This window comes from Sprattus sprattus (genome assembly GCF_963457725.1).
Source record: "Sprattus sprattus genome assembly, chromosome: 17".
Classification (NCBI taxonomy): domain Eukaryota; kingdom Metazoa; phylum Chordata; class Actinopteri; order Clupeiformes; family Clupeidae; genus Sprattus; species Sprattus sprattus.
The window spans coordinates 13,245,770-13,265,710 of record NC_137915.1 but is presented as its reverse complement, the minus strand read 5'-3'; the positions used below and the strand labels follow the sequence as shown (position 1 = coordinate 13,265,710).

The window sequence follows — 19,941 nt, the reverse complement described above, 5'->3', positions numbered from 1 at the left end:
GTTAGAGTCTGTCTTCGCCATGATGCAATTTTCAAGTGTGAAGAAATTTCATGTCGCTCCCTCACCCGTGAAGAAGACCCTAGCAGGAGGGATGTCGGAGGGGGGGGGGAAACTGAGCTGGAGCTCAAGAGCACCTCAGAGAGGTTTGATTTCAGACAATGCTCTCTTCTTCTGGGTGTCAGTGAGCATTCACAGGCTCATTAATACAAAGTGAATTCTGGTGTACACGTTGAGTGGGGACTAAGTGGGGGCTCTGGCTTTCTGCGGGCGATTTGTTCAACGGATTGAATTTGCCCAGGCTGATTGTCTTTGCCCACGCTTAGCTCATGTTTCAGTGCAAATCTAATGGGCAATGCTTTAAGAGGGAGATTTATTTTTTTTTTTTTCAAAGAATAAAAGAGTTATAGCTTTAATCACCTCAACACGTACCACCATAATGAGAATTATGGAATTGTAATAAGAGAAAGAGCTGAACGTGAAATTTAGCACAATTAATGACACGCCACCTTGGTAAAAAAAAAAGCCCTACTCAGAGTAGGCAGTGAGGCTAAACTCATTGCATGGAGGCCTAACAGTAGCACCGTTTCATGAAATGAAAGGCTTCAGTTTAAAACATGAGCTAATCAAGAGTCAATCATAAGTGCCAATTATCCGAATGGTACCACATTTACTGTATGTATGAGAAACACCTTAATTAGATTCAGTCAATCGTCCTTCCTTTGCCAATGCACACACAATTAATTGGTGACGATGGTGTAAATAAAGTGGCCAAAAAAAGAATCAAAAGCAAGAAAAAGAAGGGAAAAACATCTTTCATCGTAGTTCCTACAGTGATGGAAATAAAAACGAACTTGAAGAAAGTAATTCCCAACGGTCGACTGATATTACCAGCCAATTAGGTAAAAGCAACAGATCTGAAGAGTACTGGAATGTCAGAGGTCTATTATGAGCGCCGCTTCACAAAGGTCACCATGGCGAGAGAGGGAAAATTAAGCCTCCAAGACCGCTACTATAGACGACTATCAAGATCTTATCTGCCCGACTGAAGCAGGTATGGGAGGATGACATTTCGTCTTGAGGAGTGTTGGGTGAATCCTCAACGCTGCCTTTCTCCTCCAGCCCGGTACGCTACTAACGGTGTCGATCAATGTGTCAGGAGAAAAAATAACCGATATGAACATTGATTCGTTATGGAAGACTACTGTGTAAATGTATTTGATAGAGCTGATGTATGATATCATTTATATATTGCATTGCTAAAAAAAATAACAACACACATTTGTTTTGGAGTGGGGGAGGAACTTTGTCTGGGAATTCGCTGCCCCTTCACTGCATTGCATTTGCTCAGTTAGTCTGGCCAACTATCATCAGCGATCCACTTCACTCACGTAATTGGACACGCCTTTAACCAATCAGACCAACGATACTATACAACGATACAACGATCGGTAATAAAGCAAACACATATTTTTTCTGTATGAATTGTTCCAGGGCAAGTTTCTGTTCTGTTTTCAAAGAAAACTTGCCTTATCGAAGTTTTGCGGTGCTTCGGCGGCCACCATGTCCAATGTTTAAAAACTCTCCGTGCAGTAGATTCTGTAACGTAGCCGTGGTAAGTTTAAATCCGCCAATGGCGCGCCAGGTAGCCAAAAGCCAGTTTGTGATTGGCTCCAAGGATTGTGGAGATCTTGAAATGAACGGCTATCCAAAGTTGGCCAGACCCAGTGCAGAGGCAAAATCAATTTGGCCGGAAGAAGTGGGGCGGGACTTCCCAGACTAGGAGGAACTGGTAACGCTTTAGACTGTGGATCTTTGAACCAGCATTAGATGGTTAATAAATGTATTGCTTCGATTCTAAAATACCACAACTCAATTAATTCATGTTAGTTACTGGAATCTACACCTTAAGCATCATAAGCATATTGAGTGGCAACAGTTATTGCTTTAAAAGGCTGAGATACATTCTGTACTTAACACTTGTACTTGTGTCGACAGAACCCGCAGCTATGAGAAAGGCACCTGCTCTGCGTCGCAAATAAACCACTTTAAGTAGACAGTTTCTAACAAAGCACCATCCACTTTCCAGTTCAGAGACGCCACAGATAATCTTCCCAGCAAGTCCACCTAAGCCTCTGTCGCTAGACGCTAATCAAACAAAATCTTTTTTTTGGGGGTTAACAGCTCTGAAGACGTAAACAAAATTAGCTATTTTTTTGTTCTTCTTTGTAAATAATCGTCCTGCTAATAGGCTTTGTGTGCCACAACTTACGTGAAATCAAGATAAGCCAAACGCTCCACTCGTGACGTTAAGGGTGCGGAGGCTCATTCATTATGGCTGATTACTGTCGTGTGTCTCGGTGCGTCTCGAAGCGTCTCGTGCGGTGACGGAGCCTCCACTCAGAGCTAATCCCTTCCTAACGGTAATGAGGTCGTAGCCGTGCGGAGGCCGAGAGGCGGCACAGAGCTGGGTAAACACTCGCCGCCTCACACAAAATTTGGGAATCTTTTTGTGTAAAAATCCTGGAGAGGTGTGTGCTGTCTGTCTGTGCTCAGTCGTGCATCCAAACAGAGAGACAGACACACACACACACACACACACACAAACAGAGCAGTATTTCTGTTCCTCTCCCACAGATACAACACAGTTAGTTTTTCTCTTGCTTTATTTCTCTCTTCAGCTTTTTATCTCTCTTTCCTACTCACATACAAACAAAACTCTTTCTCTCAGCCACACACACATATAAACACAGACACATAGTCTCATAAAAGACACAGGACTTTCACTTTCTAGTGCACACACACACAAAAGAAAAAGAAAAACAAGACAAAGTTTGCCTCTCTCCTGGCCGACACACACACAAACACACGCACAATGCACGCACACACGGACACACACACACACACACAGTCCCTCAGCTCACCAGTGTTGGTGCGGTATGTTCCGGTGTGCCCAGGAGGGAGTGGCTCCCCCTGACTCTGGCTGAGGCTCCTCATTTGCCCCTTCTGGTAGACGCGGTCCTCGTAGATGGGGTCGATGTGGTGCTCCGGGGACTGCAGGGGTCGAAGGTCAGGGCCCAGGTGGCTATGCTGACTGCTGTAGGAGCCCCTAGAGCCTGTGAGAGTGAGTGCACAGTGAAGTCAGAGAGTCAGAAGTCAGGTTTACATTTGAAGTCATGGAAAAGAGCAACGCAAAACTAAATTTAGTGTCATATAAATGTAGCACAGCTGGGTTAAAATTGTTGCCAAGAGTTGCCAAGAGAACTCAAGAAATAGCATTCTTGGCATTCAGTTGACAATAGGACTCCTGAAGAGCCAATGACCAGAGCCTAGTAAGGTCTGGACTCATAAAACCGTATTGACTGTACAGAGATAGAATCAGGTTTACAATTGAACACAGAACGAAGTCAGACTTGTGTTTACATTTGGACTCCAAGACAGATCCTCATTGACAAGTTCAGGGTCATGGCTGCACATGAAGGCAAAGGTCTGTGTGTGGGTAGATCCTGACTTTCAGAAACAAGACCAGAGTTGAGGAGTACGTCAGACCTTGTAGACCGTGTTATCCCTGAAGAACCTTTTTAGAGACAATGAACATCCTCCTACACGGTTTTGCTGGTCACACACAGGTCATCTGTGGTTCAAATGTCAAAGATTAGCAAGTAACATTAACAATGCAATGTGCCAGCTCCTGTAGCAGACAAGCTTCTTTCTAAACATATTGGGTATCTGACGTCACAAACTTAATTTATGTTTTAGGTGGATAATACTTATGGCCCACTGTCTGAAGTTGATGGGCATATGAAGCATACTTTTGGCCCACAGTCTGAAGCTGATCGGCATGTTTCTGGTGGGCATGTTTCTGATGGGCACGTGAAGCATACCTATGGCCCACTGTATGAAGCTAATAGGCATATGAAGAATACTTATGGCCCACTGTCTGAAGCTGATAGGCATATGAAGAATACTTATGGCCCACTGTCTGAAGTTGATGGGCATATGAAGCATACTTTTGGCCCATTGCCTGAAGCTGATGGGCATATGAAGCATACTTATGGCCCACTGTCTGAAGTTGATGGGCATATGAAGCATACTTTTGGCCCATTGCCTGAATCTGATGGGCATGTTTCAGGTGGAACATACTAATTGCCCAGTGTCTGAAGCTGATGGGCATATGAAGGACATATCAGGCATATCACAACCAGGAAGAAAGTGGAGAAAAATAAAGGAGTAGTCGATATGTCCTTTCACTCCCGATGAAGTGAGCACTGTAGGCAGTCTCAAGAGGCCAGCCGTGGGTAGCTTACAGCTCCGGCCAGCAGCAGTGTGTCCCTTTGAAGTTCCCGTGCAGGGAACGTAAAGAGAATAGGAACATCACACACACAGTGTGATCCATTCATCAGTCAACCAACCCGCACCCTCCACCTTAACACACACACATCTAAATGGGCAACCCCCGGCACCAACAGAAGCCACCATTAGGGCTTAAAAAAAAGAGTGAAAAAGAGATATGAAATAAAACCCTCAAGTGCACACCTGTTCTACAAGCACACACCATATAACAAATATCTCCTCAAATCATAAAAAGAAGAGGGAAGAAGAGAGAGAATAAAAAGAGTGTGCTGAGATTGATGATTGTAGTGCTTGAATGAAATAGGAGGGCTTGAGACAGGAGCTTGCTCTAGCTCACATAGCCTCATTCCACCACAGATCAGCCTCATCCCCCTCCCTCGCTCTCTCACTCTCGCTTCTTGCTGTTGTGGGATGCTGTTCTCTGCCTTGATGTAATTCCGTTGAATTTACAGACAATAAGAACCTGCAGTCTCTGTCGCCCGTCCCTGTAATCACCTTATCGGAGGGAGCCAGACGGCCTGAACGCATCTAGTCCCGGCCCACGAGTCCTCTGATGCAAGGAGGAGATCTTGGGGGATAAGCCTTAACGCAAGCAAAGCCAATAGTAGGTTAAACTCTGCCTCGGCCTGCCTGTCCATCAGAGTCACAGTGGGGAGCCCTGCCCATTTCTCCAGGCTTTTTTTCTTCTTCCTTTTTTTATCACACAGGATCGGTCTTACAGTCCTCCCTATGCTGCAGGGGAAATGCCATGGAGGAAACAAATAAGGCTGGACATACTATGATATCATAGTTAGCTTAGAGAGTTTGACTCTGTCATTTTCTTCCATGCCTGTTTCCTCAGTTCTCTACCAGTGCTTCGAGCCTTTGCCCCTCCGTGGGTTTGTCCACGTGTATCAACGTGTGAGAGGATCTGTTTCCTTCAACCTGTTGGTCTGTCGTGTTTGTTCTCTGGCTGTTCGTCCTCAATAAACTCTGTTCCCTCAACTACATCTCTGCATCCGTCAGTCCCGTGACATATACTCTGGTCTGAGACAGATTCTTTTCTATGTAGTTTCTGTGTAGTTTTCTGTCGCTACAGGGACAACTGAACACAACAGGAGTCGAAGGACTTTTTTAGAGCCAGTTTGTGAGCTAAGCACTTCCTCGGCCCAGAGCAGATTGGTCCCGACAGGTCCTCCTACACCTGTGGAGAACACCTGTGCATTCCTAAACAGCCTCTAACCCCTTAAGGCTGGGCTTTTCGCTCTCTCTCTTCTCTCTCGCACAGCTGCCGAAGTCTAACTTCCCACCCCTCCAAAAAAAAAAATCCAACTCAGTGATGAAACATCTCGCCCAAAACAGAAAGAAGCATCCCTGCTGAGGTAAGCGGAAAAAAGGAAGACAGTTTACCCAGTGCTATCCACCACCCCCACCCCCACCCCCCCACACACACACCCCCAATCACCACACAGACAAGCCTTCTCCCTTTCATCTGGAAACTCTTTTATAACACCCTCTAGCCCCACAAAGACGAATTTAGCTGCACTCAAACATAAAGAGGTGGCAGAGAAGAGAGAGAGAAATAGAGAGAGAGAGAAGCACTTGTTTTGCCATCACCACCTAAGCTGTCACTTGAGGTTGTGACATTAGCATAAGTCAGGAGTCTTGCTGTTTCTGCTCACACAGTTTCTGGTCAGAGAAAACCGTTTACAAAGACACTACAATGGCTAGTGAAAAACACGATGGTATACATCAGTGCCTTCACTTTCAAATGCATGCCATGGGCCATACGCTGCTATTTAATTATGAAGGAAAATAGTGTTCTATGCTGATATGTCTGCACTGCATTCACTCACCTATGCAAAATGAATGTGATTTTAGCCATCTCTAGGTATCTTGTGTGAGCAGGCATCATGCTCGTAGACAGTCTCATAATGGAAAACTCTACTACTATTATCACCATGACGACACACGTTTGCCTTCCATGCTAGGCTTTGTTGCGACTGCATGACCCCCGACCTCAAAAGCAGCTCAGTCTGGAGAGGATCTAGCAATCTCAGATCAGAACACAACCACTGTACGACAAAACACTCTGGAATACACCAATCTCATTTTGAGTCCAGGCCAGTCTGTGAGTCCGGAGCCTACCGCACAGGTAACTCTCTGTCTCTCCATCGGTAACTTTGTTTGACGACCTCCTCCCTCCCCCAAACTTAAGTATCCTTGGGGCCCAACCACACACACATCGCTTGGCTTTCATTGCAGTGTAAGGCCCCCAAACACTACATCATCAAAGACAGGAAAACCTAATGCAGCAGTCCCCAGTCCTCAGAAACAATGGGCTAGCTCAGTGCACTTTCCTCTGCTGTAATTGCCTTTAGCCATGATCACCCTTGGATCTGATTCATGAACCAAAGCTGGAAACAACCACCATCCCTACCCACCCCCCCACTTGCCTCCCACCCTCCAGCCCCCCAACCGTCCAATCCCCTTCCCTCGCCCAGGGCAGCTCAAGGCTGGCTAACAGCACAAACTTGGGTCTAGGCCAGCTTCAGCCACACATGCTGATGTCGCTGTAAGACAACAGTAGCAGAGGGGAAGGTCTGCTGCGTTTGCTTTTCTAAAAGATCCATGTGACGAACAGGAAGAGGTCGGTAGAGCCACAGCTCAGAAAGGATCTGAGTGGGGAAGACTGCCTTTGCCCTTTTTTGTCTCCCACTCTGTAGTTCTGCCAGGCTGACAGAGTGTGTAGTAAGTTTAGCATCAAATAGATTCTTGACATGTACTGAGTTCTCTCCGATTGCAGTTCAAATGGTCACACGGGAGAATTGTAAGCTCAGGCAAAAGTTTTGGCACCAGGAAGAATCATTCTGTATCCTACATCATCACTCATTAGTCCACCAGGAAGACTCATTCTGTATCCTACATCATCACTCATTAGTCCACCAGGAAGACTCATTCTGTATCCTACATCATCACTCATTAGTCCACCAGGAAGACTCATTCTGTATCCTACATCATCACTCATTAGTCCATCAGGAAGACTCATTCTGTATCCTACATCATCACTCATTAGTCCATCAGGAAGACTCATTCTGTATCCTACATCATCACTCATTAGTCCATCAGGAAGACTCATTCTGTATCCTACATCATCACTCATTAGTCCACCAGGAAGACTCATTCTGTATCCTACATCATCACTCATTAGTCCATCAGGAAGACTCATTCTGTATCCTACATCTCTCATTGGTCCAGCCCGAAACAGCGAGAGGCTATGCATCTTTAAACAGGCCCATCTTAGTTTTTCTGTTTTTAGAAATACCCAAGGGTTGGCTAATAACTCCTCACCTACACTTCAAAACCTAAATGTGGATGTTGCCTACAGGAAAAAGCCTTTCATTGCAAGACTCAGCTTTTACTAACTTCAGCTAGCTGATGTATCCCCCTTACCCTACAGCTGCTGTCTGACCTGATGTTCATGGGTTGGCTAGTAGTCCTGGTTATCCCCAGGAGCTGACAGTAGCCTAGTAGAGCAACCTCCAGAGCACCTACTGTGTAAAGGACTCTCTGTAAAGCGTATTCACATTTCACCGTGTCTTTCGTGGATTCAATCAGCTAAATTAATTATGTTCTTCAAGTTTCTTGGGTTTCTCTGGTGTGTTGAAAACACAAACAATGACTTAGAACCGATAGCTCTGCTTCTGTAAGCTGGGAATATTTTAATTATTTTCCTCTTTAAAAATGCAGTATCAGCAGGGAAATACACCCTTTGACATCAGACCTGATGTATATCTATGATTATTTAGATTAGTAGGAGTACAGTAGGGAAAAAAAAAAGATTAAATTCCTTTTATAAAAAGGCACTGCTAATTAAAAACTACCTCAAACTCCACCCTCCCGCCCCCCCAACACAGCTCCCCCCCCCCCAATCTGAATCTCACCCAACACATTGCTATTCTGGACGTGTTTGATGTCTTGCTGAGCAATGTGGAGACAGTGCAGTCCTCATATCAAAGTGCTCCACTCGTTCAAAGGATGAGATCTTGTCTCAGGACTGTGCTGGGCGCATGCCAGGAGGTACTGGCCTCCCCAGGCATACAGTACAGTTGGGCAAATTAAAAGCAACATGAAATAAGAAATAAAGAAATATGTGCTCAAAAAAAAAAGCAGCACACGTCCCAAGTTGCTTCTGTCTTGTTCTAACATCCTGCTCTGCAAAAAAAAAAAAAAAAACCTACAAAATGTGCTAAAAATTATGCAACATACAGTATAACCGTAATGTACTTATTTACCAAATGCCTCCTGGGTATTTACCTAGTTCAAATAAAAAGCCATTGATGTTTCTACTTTGATGTTTGTCAGTAGCATCCAGCGTCAGGTGCTATCAAACTTAAACTCCAGGCAAACATGTAGATCTGAAGGGAGACAGATTTAGCAAACTACTGAAGCATGTCTGCAGCTGGTTCATGATAACAACACTGAGCATCTACAGTTGGTGATTAGGTAAGCATTTCCGTGCATCTTGGCAAACCAAGGGCAAATCATTGGCAGCTGACTCGGGACTGGATTTGGAATGGCCTGCTGTTAACGTAAGACAACTCCACTGAACACTTTATTCTCATCGTCTGTCTTCTTCACGTGCCATTCATGCTGAACACATGAGTACTGAAATATATCTTACAGCAGGGGGAAAAGAATGTCGGTCAACTAGAGTCTGCATTTCCAGCATTTTGGCAAACTGCACAACTCAACAGTACCTAGTCTAGCCTCGTCTGAATCCTCCAAGTAACAGTCTAATTTCATAGGGCAACAAGCCCAGCGAACGTGCTTCGCACATCAGCAGCCGTGCATTGGGAATACGAGATGTGTAGGGGATACTTACATTTGCTCATATCATTGATGCAAAGCAGGCATCAATCATAAATGCAGTCAATCATAAATGGGTTTAGCAATTAGTGGATGTGGCAATGAAGTAATTCTTTATCAGCCAATCACAACGATTCCACCATTCCTTATTAATGGTCACACAGAGCTCAATAATTGCTCCGCAGGAGGTCTGCCCAACATGAATCATTGAGAAGCTTTAATAGAAAAAGGTGATGCTCTGTGCTTGGACACACTCCAGCATTGCGCTGACCTACCCATGTTTGCCCTTAGAATCCTGTTGATGTTATGAAATTAGCTAATTGATTTGACCAAGTTATTAAATTAGCTTTAGGTCATTAGCAGCGGACTCTGTGGGTTGCCAGCCGCATTGCCCATCAATGAAATTAGAGCCCTATGTCTCAGCGTATCTGTTAAGAGCCACTGACAGCATTGGTGTAGAGAAGTGATTCAAAATCCATGGCCGTCCTATGTCCTATGTGACACTTTGCCAGGTGGTGAAGCAGCCATACTGACCAAAAAAAAACACTGAAACTGCAGATAAGGTTGAAAAGAGGTTGAGACTCGATGGGATCTGGTCCTGACCTGGTGTGGACCTGGGTAAGACCTGTGCCATGTCATAAGCCTGTGATATCTGTGCTGCTCACCGGCGAGACTGCCAGGCCTCTGAAGCGTGGCGGCACGGAGCTCCTGGGAGAACTTGTACTCCTCCAAGGAATGCAGGGAGCGCTTGGTGGGAGAGAGCGTGGCGTAGTTCCCCACGCCCGAGGCGATCTGGTGGATGGGCGAGGACGAGGGGCCCCCTCCACCGCCGCCCAGTCCTCCTACGCTGTTGGGCGGCGAGGCCACGCGCAGCGGCGAGGGCGACGAGTTGATGGGTGAGCTGGAGCTGTAAGACTTGGCCAGCCGTGCTGGCGACTGCTTGGGCGAGGAGGAAGGCGGGGCGCGCTGGATGGTGGCGTAGCTGGGGGCGTCGGAGCCGGAGCCGTGGCGCTGCTGCTGCAGCTGGAGCTTGCTGGGGGAGCCCAGGGTCTGCATGGAGAGCGGGGAGCTCACGCGCTGCGAAGGCAGGGTGCTGCTGGAGTAGTACAGGCCCACCGAAGGCTGCTGGGTCTCCGGCAGGTGGAACGCGCTGCCATGGCTCTGAGACAGCGGCTGGGCCGAATCACCGCCGGCGGCAAGCTGGGCGGCACGGCTGGAGGTGACCTTTGACCCACACACACACACACAGAGACACAGGGACACACACACACAAAGACAGAAAACATATAAACTTAGTCAACGTAGAGTTACAGTGGCATTGCAAAAACTATCCCTGTGGCAATGGATATGGCCAGTGCCAGGTTAACACACCACTGAAGAATGCAGCTTTGCACCTCAGTATACCACTTTAAGGAGCATATTTAAGTCTTTAAGAAGCATACTTTAGGCTTTAAGAGGCACACCTTAGACATAGAAGGAGCATAGGCTTTAGGCTTTAAGGAAAAGACATTAGTGCTTATTCAATATGTACTATCATTGTTCACCCAGGTGAACTGACAGAGCGAAACAAATACAGCCTTATTTTTCACAAACATTGATGAATAATAGTTGAATAATAGATTTGATTGTTTCCATGAAAACTCATCACAATAGCAGTTGAAGTCTTGCCCTGCGTGAACTGACAACATTATACCCAGAACAACTGCGGCATGAAACACTTTTCTGTCACTCCTCATAAATTACAGAGCACAATGCACAGTGTATCTGATACACAGGAAACCATATGCTGTAATTCCTCGTGGGATCATGCCTTCTGTTTGGGGCGAGAGTGCGGCTTTTTCCAGAGGGCATTGGAGCAGGCTTGTCTCCTGGCTGCCTTCCAGCAGTTTAGCTGCGCTGTTCTGTATTGAAATTAAATAAATATCTCTTTCTCCTGTCAGGGTTTTTTTTTGTTGTAATCACCGGAACGATGCTCGCTGATTACAATAAAGAGTTGGTTCCACTATTACTCATTTGCACAGCCCATGAAACCTGATTAATCTTATTCCAAATGGATTAAGTTATTTTTAAAAATCCCTTTTCCCTGCATTCATTATGCTGTGTCAATGCAGAGTCTCGAGCAAAAATGTCTTTCCGTGATTTGTACGCATGACTGTCTCAGAAGGATTTTTTTTCTCTCTCTCTTTTTTCAGGAATGCATAATGTTCCCTAAATATTTGCCTCTGCTTTGGTGACATCATGGTTGGTTAGCCAGGATGCTGAAATCAGTGCTGACAAGAGATCAAGGGCTGGGTGGCCTGACCAAGAAAACAAGGGCTGGGTGTGTGTGTGTGTGTGTGTGTGTGTGTGTCTGCCTGGATGAGTATTAGGGCTGTCTGCAGGGTTAGAGCAGACAAATTGAAAGATCCAAATGTGCTGCGACATCCAGTTAAACATTTTACTATTCGCTCTTTCAGTGTTTCCCTCGAGTTAAATGGACACAGATAAGTACATCGTGACGTATTGTGAATAACCTCATTTTTATTTAGAAACCATGTGTGAGAGGGCTGACTAAATAACAAACACTGCTTTTGTCTTCCAGGTTTGTTCCTGAGAAAAACTCGAGGAGGACTGGTCAGTGGTATAGTGTGTGAGAGAACTCCAGAAGGACTGGTCAGTAGTATAGTGTGTGAGAGAACTCGAAGAGGACTGGTCAGTGGTATAGTGTGTGAGAGAACTCGAAGAGGACTGGTCTGTGGTATAGTGTGTGAGAGAACTCGAAGAGGACTGGTCAGTAGTATAGTGTGTGAGAGTACTTGAGGAAGAATGGTCAGTAGTATAGTGTGTGAGAGTACTTGAGGAAGAATGGTCAGTAGTATAGTTTGTGAGAGAACTCGAGGAGGATTGGTCAGTGGTATAGTGTGTGACATTGGTCGGTAGTATAGTGTGTGAGAGAACTCGAGGAAGACTGGGCAGTGGTATAGCGTGTGAGAGAACTGGGCAGTGGTATTGTGTCAAACCTGCATGTCTTCCTTCCACTCGTCAGTCTCGCAGCAGAAAGACACTAATGTTTGTCAGTTTTGTGTGATTTATATTGCAGCGCTGCGGTGTGCTTGGCTCTGCACAGTGGATTCTACTGCTGGCTTCATGTTCAAAAACTCTCTCTCTCTACCTCTCTCTCTACCTCTCTCTCTCTCTTGCTCTCTCTCTCTCTCTCTCTTTCACTGAAACAGGGTAGTCTTTTCCCCCCTTCAGCAGGTCCAGGGACACATCTATGGAAAGGAAACTGTTGCAGGTGCCAGTTGTGGATGAATTATTTAGGGAACAAGCCGGGTTTGCACCGTTATAAATATCTTCTGCATAAGAGCACCTATCTGATACGCAAGCGTTATATAAACCCATCCAGAAGTAGCCCTACCCGGCCTCGTCTGAACACAGCACACAGAATTGCCCTGACAGCAAGAAACATAACTCCAGCATGCCAAGAATCGCCCCAGCCACAGCCAGCCCAAGCCAGCCACAGCCAGGGCCAGCCTGATGAAGAGACACGGAGAGGAAGAGTGAGGGAAGGAATCAATGGAGATGTAGTAGACCTGGCCTTTAGTATTGAACTAGATTCAACTGAATTAGAAGGGAGAAACATCAGAGGGAAAATCTCCCTTTCTCTGTCTCTGCCGCTCTCTCTTTCTCTCTTTTCCCTCCCAGTCTTTCTCTGTCTCTCTCTCTCTCTCTTTCCTTCTATCTCTCTGAAAAAAGAAAAACAGCGCCAGAGAGAAAGTTTCACTCTCCCCTTTCTTTCTCTGTTGTGCTCCCTGTCTCCGGGTCTCTCCCTCCCTCCCTCCCTCCCTCTCTGTCTCTCTGAAGAAGCAGCATTAGAGGCAAACTCTCTGGCTCTCTGGCTCCCACCTCTATCTCTGCATCTCCCTTCACTGTGTCTGTATTATTGCAGAAACCCCATCCCTGCAGAGGGAAATGAGTGTCCTGGTTCAGCTTGACTTGCACTCCAGTGAGATGAAGAACACTAGAACTGCACGGAATGTGTCATTATGAAGCTGTTGCCCCTGTGCTTTGTGGCCGTGTGTGTGTGTGTGTGTGTGTGTGTTCATCCCTGGCACCAACTTTCACAAGCGTTGCTTCAAACAAATTGCTTCCAAATACCTGTCATTCACAGCAACAAAAATAGCTCTGCAAATGTCGCTAACCATATTAATTAGCACCAAAAGATGATAAAATACAAACACACACACTGACACACACACACAAACACACACTCACACACACTCACACACACACACACACACACACACACACACACACACACACACACACACACACACACACACACACACACACACACACACACACGTTTCAGCTTGCAGAGTGAAGTGCATGCCCTGCAAAGAGGAACAGTATCTGGTGGCGAAGTGTTGTAGCTAGTAGCAGGTGCTCTCCAGCTCGTTTGAAAAACTAAACTTTGTGTGAAGAGGGGGGAAATGACGCCTCCTGGAGGGAGGTAAATAATTAAAAATGGCCCCATGTGGGATACCCTCTAATAAGCCTTAGCCCTAAGAGTGTCAGAGTCTGAGAGGAAACAAAAGAGTGTAAATCCCAGACTCAATTAAACGACAACACGTAGCGATCTCCCCATGGAAACCCTCACCTGCTAGCACACTTCACCTGCAAACCGCACATGTGCATCACACGTGTGCTGTGGGTTAACAAGCCCACAGAGAAACCTCTGTTGAATTTAAATTGGTTTCTAAAGAGTTAACCTCGGGCCATCAGGTTGTTGTTTTTTGGGCTTTGTTCCAGAAGAAGAGATGGGCTGTTTCCAATCAAGATTATTGAGAGGTGCTCTAGTTTTGTTCCCAGAGGTGGGAGTGGAGCGCGCGCATCCAATGCGTTCCCACCTGGGTTTGCTAAAGCAGCGCAGCAGAGAGAGGAGAGCAAGAGGACTAGGTGGGGAGGATGGAGAGAGAGAGAGAGAGAGAGAGAGAGAGAGAGAGAGAGAGAGAGAGAGCGAGAGAGAGAGAGGGAGGGGTGAGTGAGCATAGTATAGAGGGGAGAAGAGAGAGGAGATCAGAGAGGAAGAGATCAGAGGAGAAGAAAGAAGGCAATGTGTGGAGAGGATCGAGAAGGAGCGAGGAGGAGCGAGAAGAGGAGGAGAGGAAAGGAGAGAAGAGAAGATCAGAAGCTTACCTGGTTGTAGCTGTGAACAGCTCCTCCAACCTGCCCGCTACGAGATGAGGGAGCCTGCTGCTGCTGTGCTGGAGTCGGTCCTGATGCTGAGGCAGCTGCTGCCGCCGAGGTGTCGCTCAGAGCAAGGGTCTGGTTACTATGGTAGCCTGCGGAGTAGTGGAGCGCGGAGTCCGGAGCAGCGTTGAGCTGGAGTGAGCTCTGGGAGAGGAGGCTCGGTCCTGCGTCTGAAAGCAATTTGGAGCAGGCAGGAAAGCAGCCCTCAGTCAAGCAGAAAAGGCATACATAATTTATCAGGAAGGGAGGGGAGAGAGGAGGGGAGAAATGAGGAGTGGGAGAGAGAGAGAGAAAGCAAGAGAGAGAGAGAGAGAGATAGACAATGAGGGAAAGGAAAAGCGGGTTTAACAAGGAGAGAGGGAATGAGAGAGAGGGAGAGGGGGACTGAAGGCTTGAGAGAGATGTAGAGAGACAGAGAGGTTTGAGTAAGAGGGAGAGCGAGAGAGAGAGAGAGAGAGGTGGGGTTTGCGGGAGGGAGTAACAGAGAAGAGAAGACTCACACAGCTAGTGAGAGAGAGAAAGATACAGAGGTGTGTGTGTGTGTGTGAGAGCAAGAGAGAGAATCGAAGGTGTGCGTGTGTGTGTGTGTGTGTGTGTGTGAGAGAGAGCAAGAGAGAGAAGCAGAGGTGCGAGTGTGTGTGACAGAGAGCAAGAGAGAGAAGCAGAGGTGTGTGTGTGTGTGTGAGAGAGAGGGGAGATGCACACAGCGGAGGAGTTAGTGAACACACACACATGCTATGAGCTGTCAAAAGGAGGCCAGCCAGGAGGCTAATCAGGGTCGTCTCATTTAGCTGCCTCGGAAGGCCGAGTGGTGTTCCGGCGCATCCCGCCAGCCCCCGGAGATTGCATCAGCACTCTCGGAATTTGTCAGGAGCCGCGTCAAAATGGATGTAGCTTTCACAGGGGACATGTTTGGACTATCAGTCTCAATCAGCCAGAGAGGCCTCGCCCTGTGAAGCACTATGAAAGTAATGATCGCCTTTTTTCCCCTCCATCTTTCACCTCATAATGCCCTATACCTCCCCTGTCCTTAAAAAAAAAAAGACATGAAAAGAAAAAAAGTGAATGAAGATGAGGCTTGTTGTCACATTTTGGGAAATGGGATTTCTAGGGAACAAAAGAACGCTTGAAGTCTCCCACTGTGAACAAGTCCCAGGCTTCTGAGGCACGGAGACAAGCAGGAGATCAAACACAAAAAAACACTGTGTCATCAAACTTAGTCTCCTTCTAACGCCTGAGATGCTGTGGCTGACAAAACTAATCAGAGAATGCATATGGAAAAGGTTTTTATAAAAACATAGCAATCACACTTGTCATGACTTATACCTGCATGATAAATCTGTGGTTAAGAGCTTGCATATACATTCCGTTCTAAACTGGCATGATGCCCTTCACCATGCAAGGTAGGTCATAGAAAACATACAGCTGGCAGATGTTTGCCACAGTGGAGCGTGAGATGTGATCGTGTGGAACTGGAAAGATCAGCATCACCATTGCAGAGACAAAACACACTGAGAGGCATCACCAGTATGTGTGTGTGTGTATGCCTGTCTGTGCATGTTTGTGTGTATGTGTGTGTAAACAAATGTGTGCGTGTGTGTTTGTGTTTGTGTAAATGTGAGTGTGTGAGTGAGTTTGTGTGAATGTGAGTTTGTGTGTGTGTGTTTGTGTGAATGTGAGTGTGTGAGTGAGTTTGTGTGAATGTGAGTTTGTGTGTGTGTGTTTGTGTGAATGTGAGTGTGTGAGTGAGTATGTGTGTATTTCTGTTGCCTTTCTTCACACACATAATTAAATCACTTTCACATCTGCAACAGAATGGGCCCTATCTTGCCGATCAGAAACGCAAGTAGGACGGCGCCAAGCGCAAGTAGCTGTGTGGGCGGCTCTATGGCGCAGTTGCTATTTTAACGGCGGAAAAAACACACTTGCGTCCAGCGCAAGTGTCAAAAGGGTTGGTCCAAAGGAGGTTACTCAGCCATAGGTGTGGTTTGGGCGTAATATGCAATAAACCAATCGGAGCGTCATTCCACATTCCCTTTAAGAGCGAGAAGCGCATAGTCCATAGCGGCTTGTTATTTTGATGGCGGAATTACCTGGTGGAAGACCGGAGAAGTTCACAGCCGAGGAGACCGACGTGAGATTTACACCATTTTTTTGGCAAGCCATATATAATTACAAGGAAAATAAAGTATTTACCACTTGAGGAAATCATAGTGAAATCCATATCCAAGATATTTTTAAAAATAAGCATACATGTAGCCTACACATTGACCCAAATGATTCAGGTTAATTGAAGCTGCGTGACATTTGATTTATTGTATGGCTTTGTAAAAAGCCGGGAGATAGATATATATGGGGATGCGAGAAACCCTCCAAAAGTAAGCAAAGTCAAGCAAGCATGTCAAGATATTGCCGTGATTGTTTCTGCAACGGGGCACCCGAAAACGTTGCCGAAAACGCTATAATGACGTCCGGAGACGTGGGACATCCAAGCTGGAAGGTAACACACGTTCTCGTGCCTTCACGGGAGGTGGATCTGCCTCGACCCAGGATCTGACGGCAGCAGAGGACATCGCCACGTCTACCCTCACGCCTGAGAGCGTGCAGGGATTTGGGGGCATGGAAATCGGCACCCAAGCCAGTGCACCAGCTGACCAAACCCAAGGTACATAAATAAAGTCCACATACACAGAGATGAGTTTACAAGATTTATAATAATACTGGCATTAAATAAATGCAACAAAGCCATACAATAAATCAAATGTCACGCAGCTTCAATTAACCTGAATCATTTGGATCAATTGTGTACGCTAGATGTATGGCTAGTTTTTAAATGTCTTGGATACGGATATCAAAATGATTTCCCCATGTGGTAAATACTTTATTTTCCTTGTAATTATATATGGCTTGCCAAACAATTGGTGTAAATCTCTCGTGAAGACGACAGAAGTAAAGTGTAGCCTACAGGTCCTATACTGTGCGGGCAAGCACATGCGCCCTTAAAATAGCGTTCTGAATACGCGTTACAGACTTTAGACATTGCGCCTCACATTAGACCAGCTTTTTTTTGGTCAATGGCGCACGGCGCACGGCGTTGTTTTGAAACTGCAAAATACCACTTGCGCCAGAGAAACGCCTTCTCTGTTCCGCCCCCGCCCATGTCGACGCAAGTTCATTTCGAAGCGCGCCTCTGGAGGGAAAATCGCGCTGTGCGCCGGGTGCAAGATAGGAATGATACATGCGTCGGTGACAATGTCAATTGCGCTGGGTGCAAGATAGGGCCCAATCTGTGTCTGCATAATTTACTCTAAGACACCAATGATGGCCCGAAATGCAGTAAAAAATAGAAAAAGAAATGATCCAGATTCTTTATGTCTCTTCGGTCAGTATTCACAATAACACATCGCCACTAATTCATAAAATGTTTCTGAAACAGTACAATTAGCTATGCAACATGCTACTTTGCAACCGATGTGAAATTAAATAACAAAAATGTTCTTGACAAAATATCTTAAACAAAAACAATCTACCGAGGTCATACTACACTAGCATGTTATGTTAACATTTCTCTGGTCATATCAATGATCAATGGTCAATCTTGTTCTTTGGACCAACTCCAAAATAAAACCTTCCTTATACTTCCCATTTTTACACACATCAGGTATAAAGATTCCAGTTGTGCCCCAGCACAGGCTCTGACATTCACCTTTTATAAGTGCCACCGCCAGACTTAACCACATCAGCCAGAACTACATGAAAACAGCAGGAGGACTCAAGTATGAGAAGGCATAGCTGGTGGTAAATGTTTAATGCATGCCCTTGGCTCCAACAAAATGTCCGACAACCTTTTAAAGACCAATTGTGGTCTGCTACCATGACCTTCGGTGGGATTCTCCCAGTCCTTAAGTGAAATAAGCCAACCAGCCCCGTAAGCTGGAATGGAAGGACACTAGTCAGCCCGAGTGTTAAATATTATGAGAGGCTTGGTGGGGGGGTTGGGGGTTCCCTCTCAACGGCGGTTAGGTCCATGACCTGGGTTATTACTCAGTGGGGTTGAATATTTCATGCGGAAGCAGTGGACTTTGTGAGGGATAGAGACTCGTAATGCTTCTGCGCACTGATTAGAAACTCGGCAAAAGTCCATATTTGTCACTGGTGACAGAGCTACAGAGGTGGGCCCCGCGAGGAAGATAAAGCAAACACACTTCAGCAAACACACTCTCTCACACTCACACACACTCACACACACACACTTCAGCAAACACACCGCCACGTGAGTCACATCCAAGTGTGTCGTGCAAGTTGACAAAGGATTGATCCCTGCACCTATATTATATTTATATTCATAGAAAAATACTGCACACTGACTGCTACAGGGACAAAAAAAGGTCTGTGTACACTTGGACACATCTGTGCAATGGACTCCTCCACAAAAGCTATCCATCTTGATTCACTGAATGATCAACTAAATAATTGAAAGGCACTTTACTCTTACAGAAAGAGGAGAAACGTCATAGCTGCCCACGCCCATCATAGCCCCTCGGAGAGACCATGTTTCCTTGGAACACAATGACTCACTTATGCTTCCAGAACATCCCACTTCCATTCTAGTCGGATAAACCACCATTTATTTCACTATCACAGAGCTACCACTGTTTGATTTTTGTGTAATGCACTTGAAATTTCTTTACAAATCTCCAAGGGTGTCTTTGGGTGTACTTTAACACCAGAAAATGCTTTAGTCTCCTACATGTACTGTAAACATAAGCCACGTGAGGAGAAGTACTCCCAGTTTCAGAGTCTGCAGTGACATGCTAAACATCATGTCCACCTCAGACATGTCAGTGCATCATGTTCATTATCATCTCTCTTGACTTTTCAGTATCAGAGAGTATATGCTCAATAACGGAGCATTTTTGTGGTTTTGCAAATTATCTTATTGTCACTGATTGTGGGTTTGCTGAACCTGTGTCGAAGTCTCATTCCAAATATATTTAAGGAAATGTGCACGCATCAAACAATTGTTTGAATACGTAAGTGACTTGGTGGCCCCTATAAGCTTGATCACAAGCAAACTACAGACTGCTCACAAACAAAACTTGATCTTTTCATGACCAACATTTCACCTATTATAAAAGGGGTCCCTCTTTAGGTGGACTGGTCGTTCTACAGGTCAGTTTTCATAAGGCATAGTAGAAAAAGAACACGCATAACCCCTTAGTCACTGCTCCCTGATCCCCCTTTCTGTCTAAAGTGAGGTCCACACAACCTGTCCTCAGAGCCTGATTATAAATAGCAGGGCATGAGGCTTTTGGAGATAAGACTCTTGCTGCAGAAGAGTGCCTCAACTAGTGTCAACCAGGGTGCTTTTTTAGAAATGCAGGGAAAATGTACCTCCTTTCTGAGCTGTGATTGCCAGTACATGTCCTTGACCCACCTCGAGTGGGCCTAGGCACAATGGCCTCTCAGAAGAGCCCTGACAGATGCAGCAATTGGGCAATTTGCCCAAAT

At 45.9% G+C, this 19,941-nt stretch overlaps 1 protein-coding gene across 2 annotated transcripts in view; it reads right to left on the bottom strand.

The window, feature by feature from the left end:
• ctnnd2a (catenin (cadherin-associated protein), delta 2a) overlaps nucleotides 1–19,941 on the bottom strand; it is a gene marked incomplete at both ends in the record, with an annotated part of 269,841 nt that overhangs the window by 141,629 nt on the left and 108,271 nt on the right. For both annotated transcript variants that reach the window (XM_080854737.1, XM_080854738.1), the window contains 3 exons: nucleotides 2,922–3,113; nucleotides 9,864–10,422; nucleotides 14,377–14,594. In XM_080854737.1, the coding sequence (XP_080710863.1) occupies nucleotides 2,922–3,113; nucleotides 9,864–10,422; nucleotides 14,377–14,594 (969 nt within the window). The remainder of the gene's footprint in view (nucleotides 1–2,921; nucleotides 3,114–9,863; nucleotides 10,423–14,376; nucleotides 14,595–19,941) is intronic.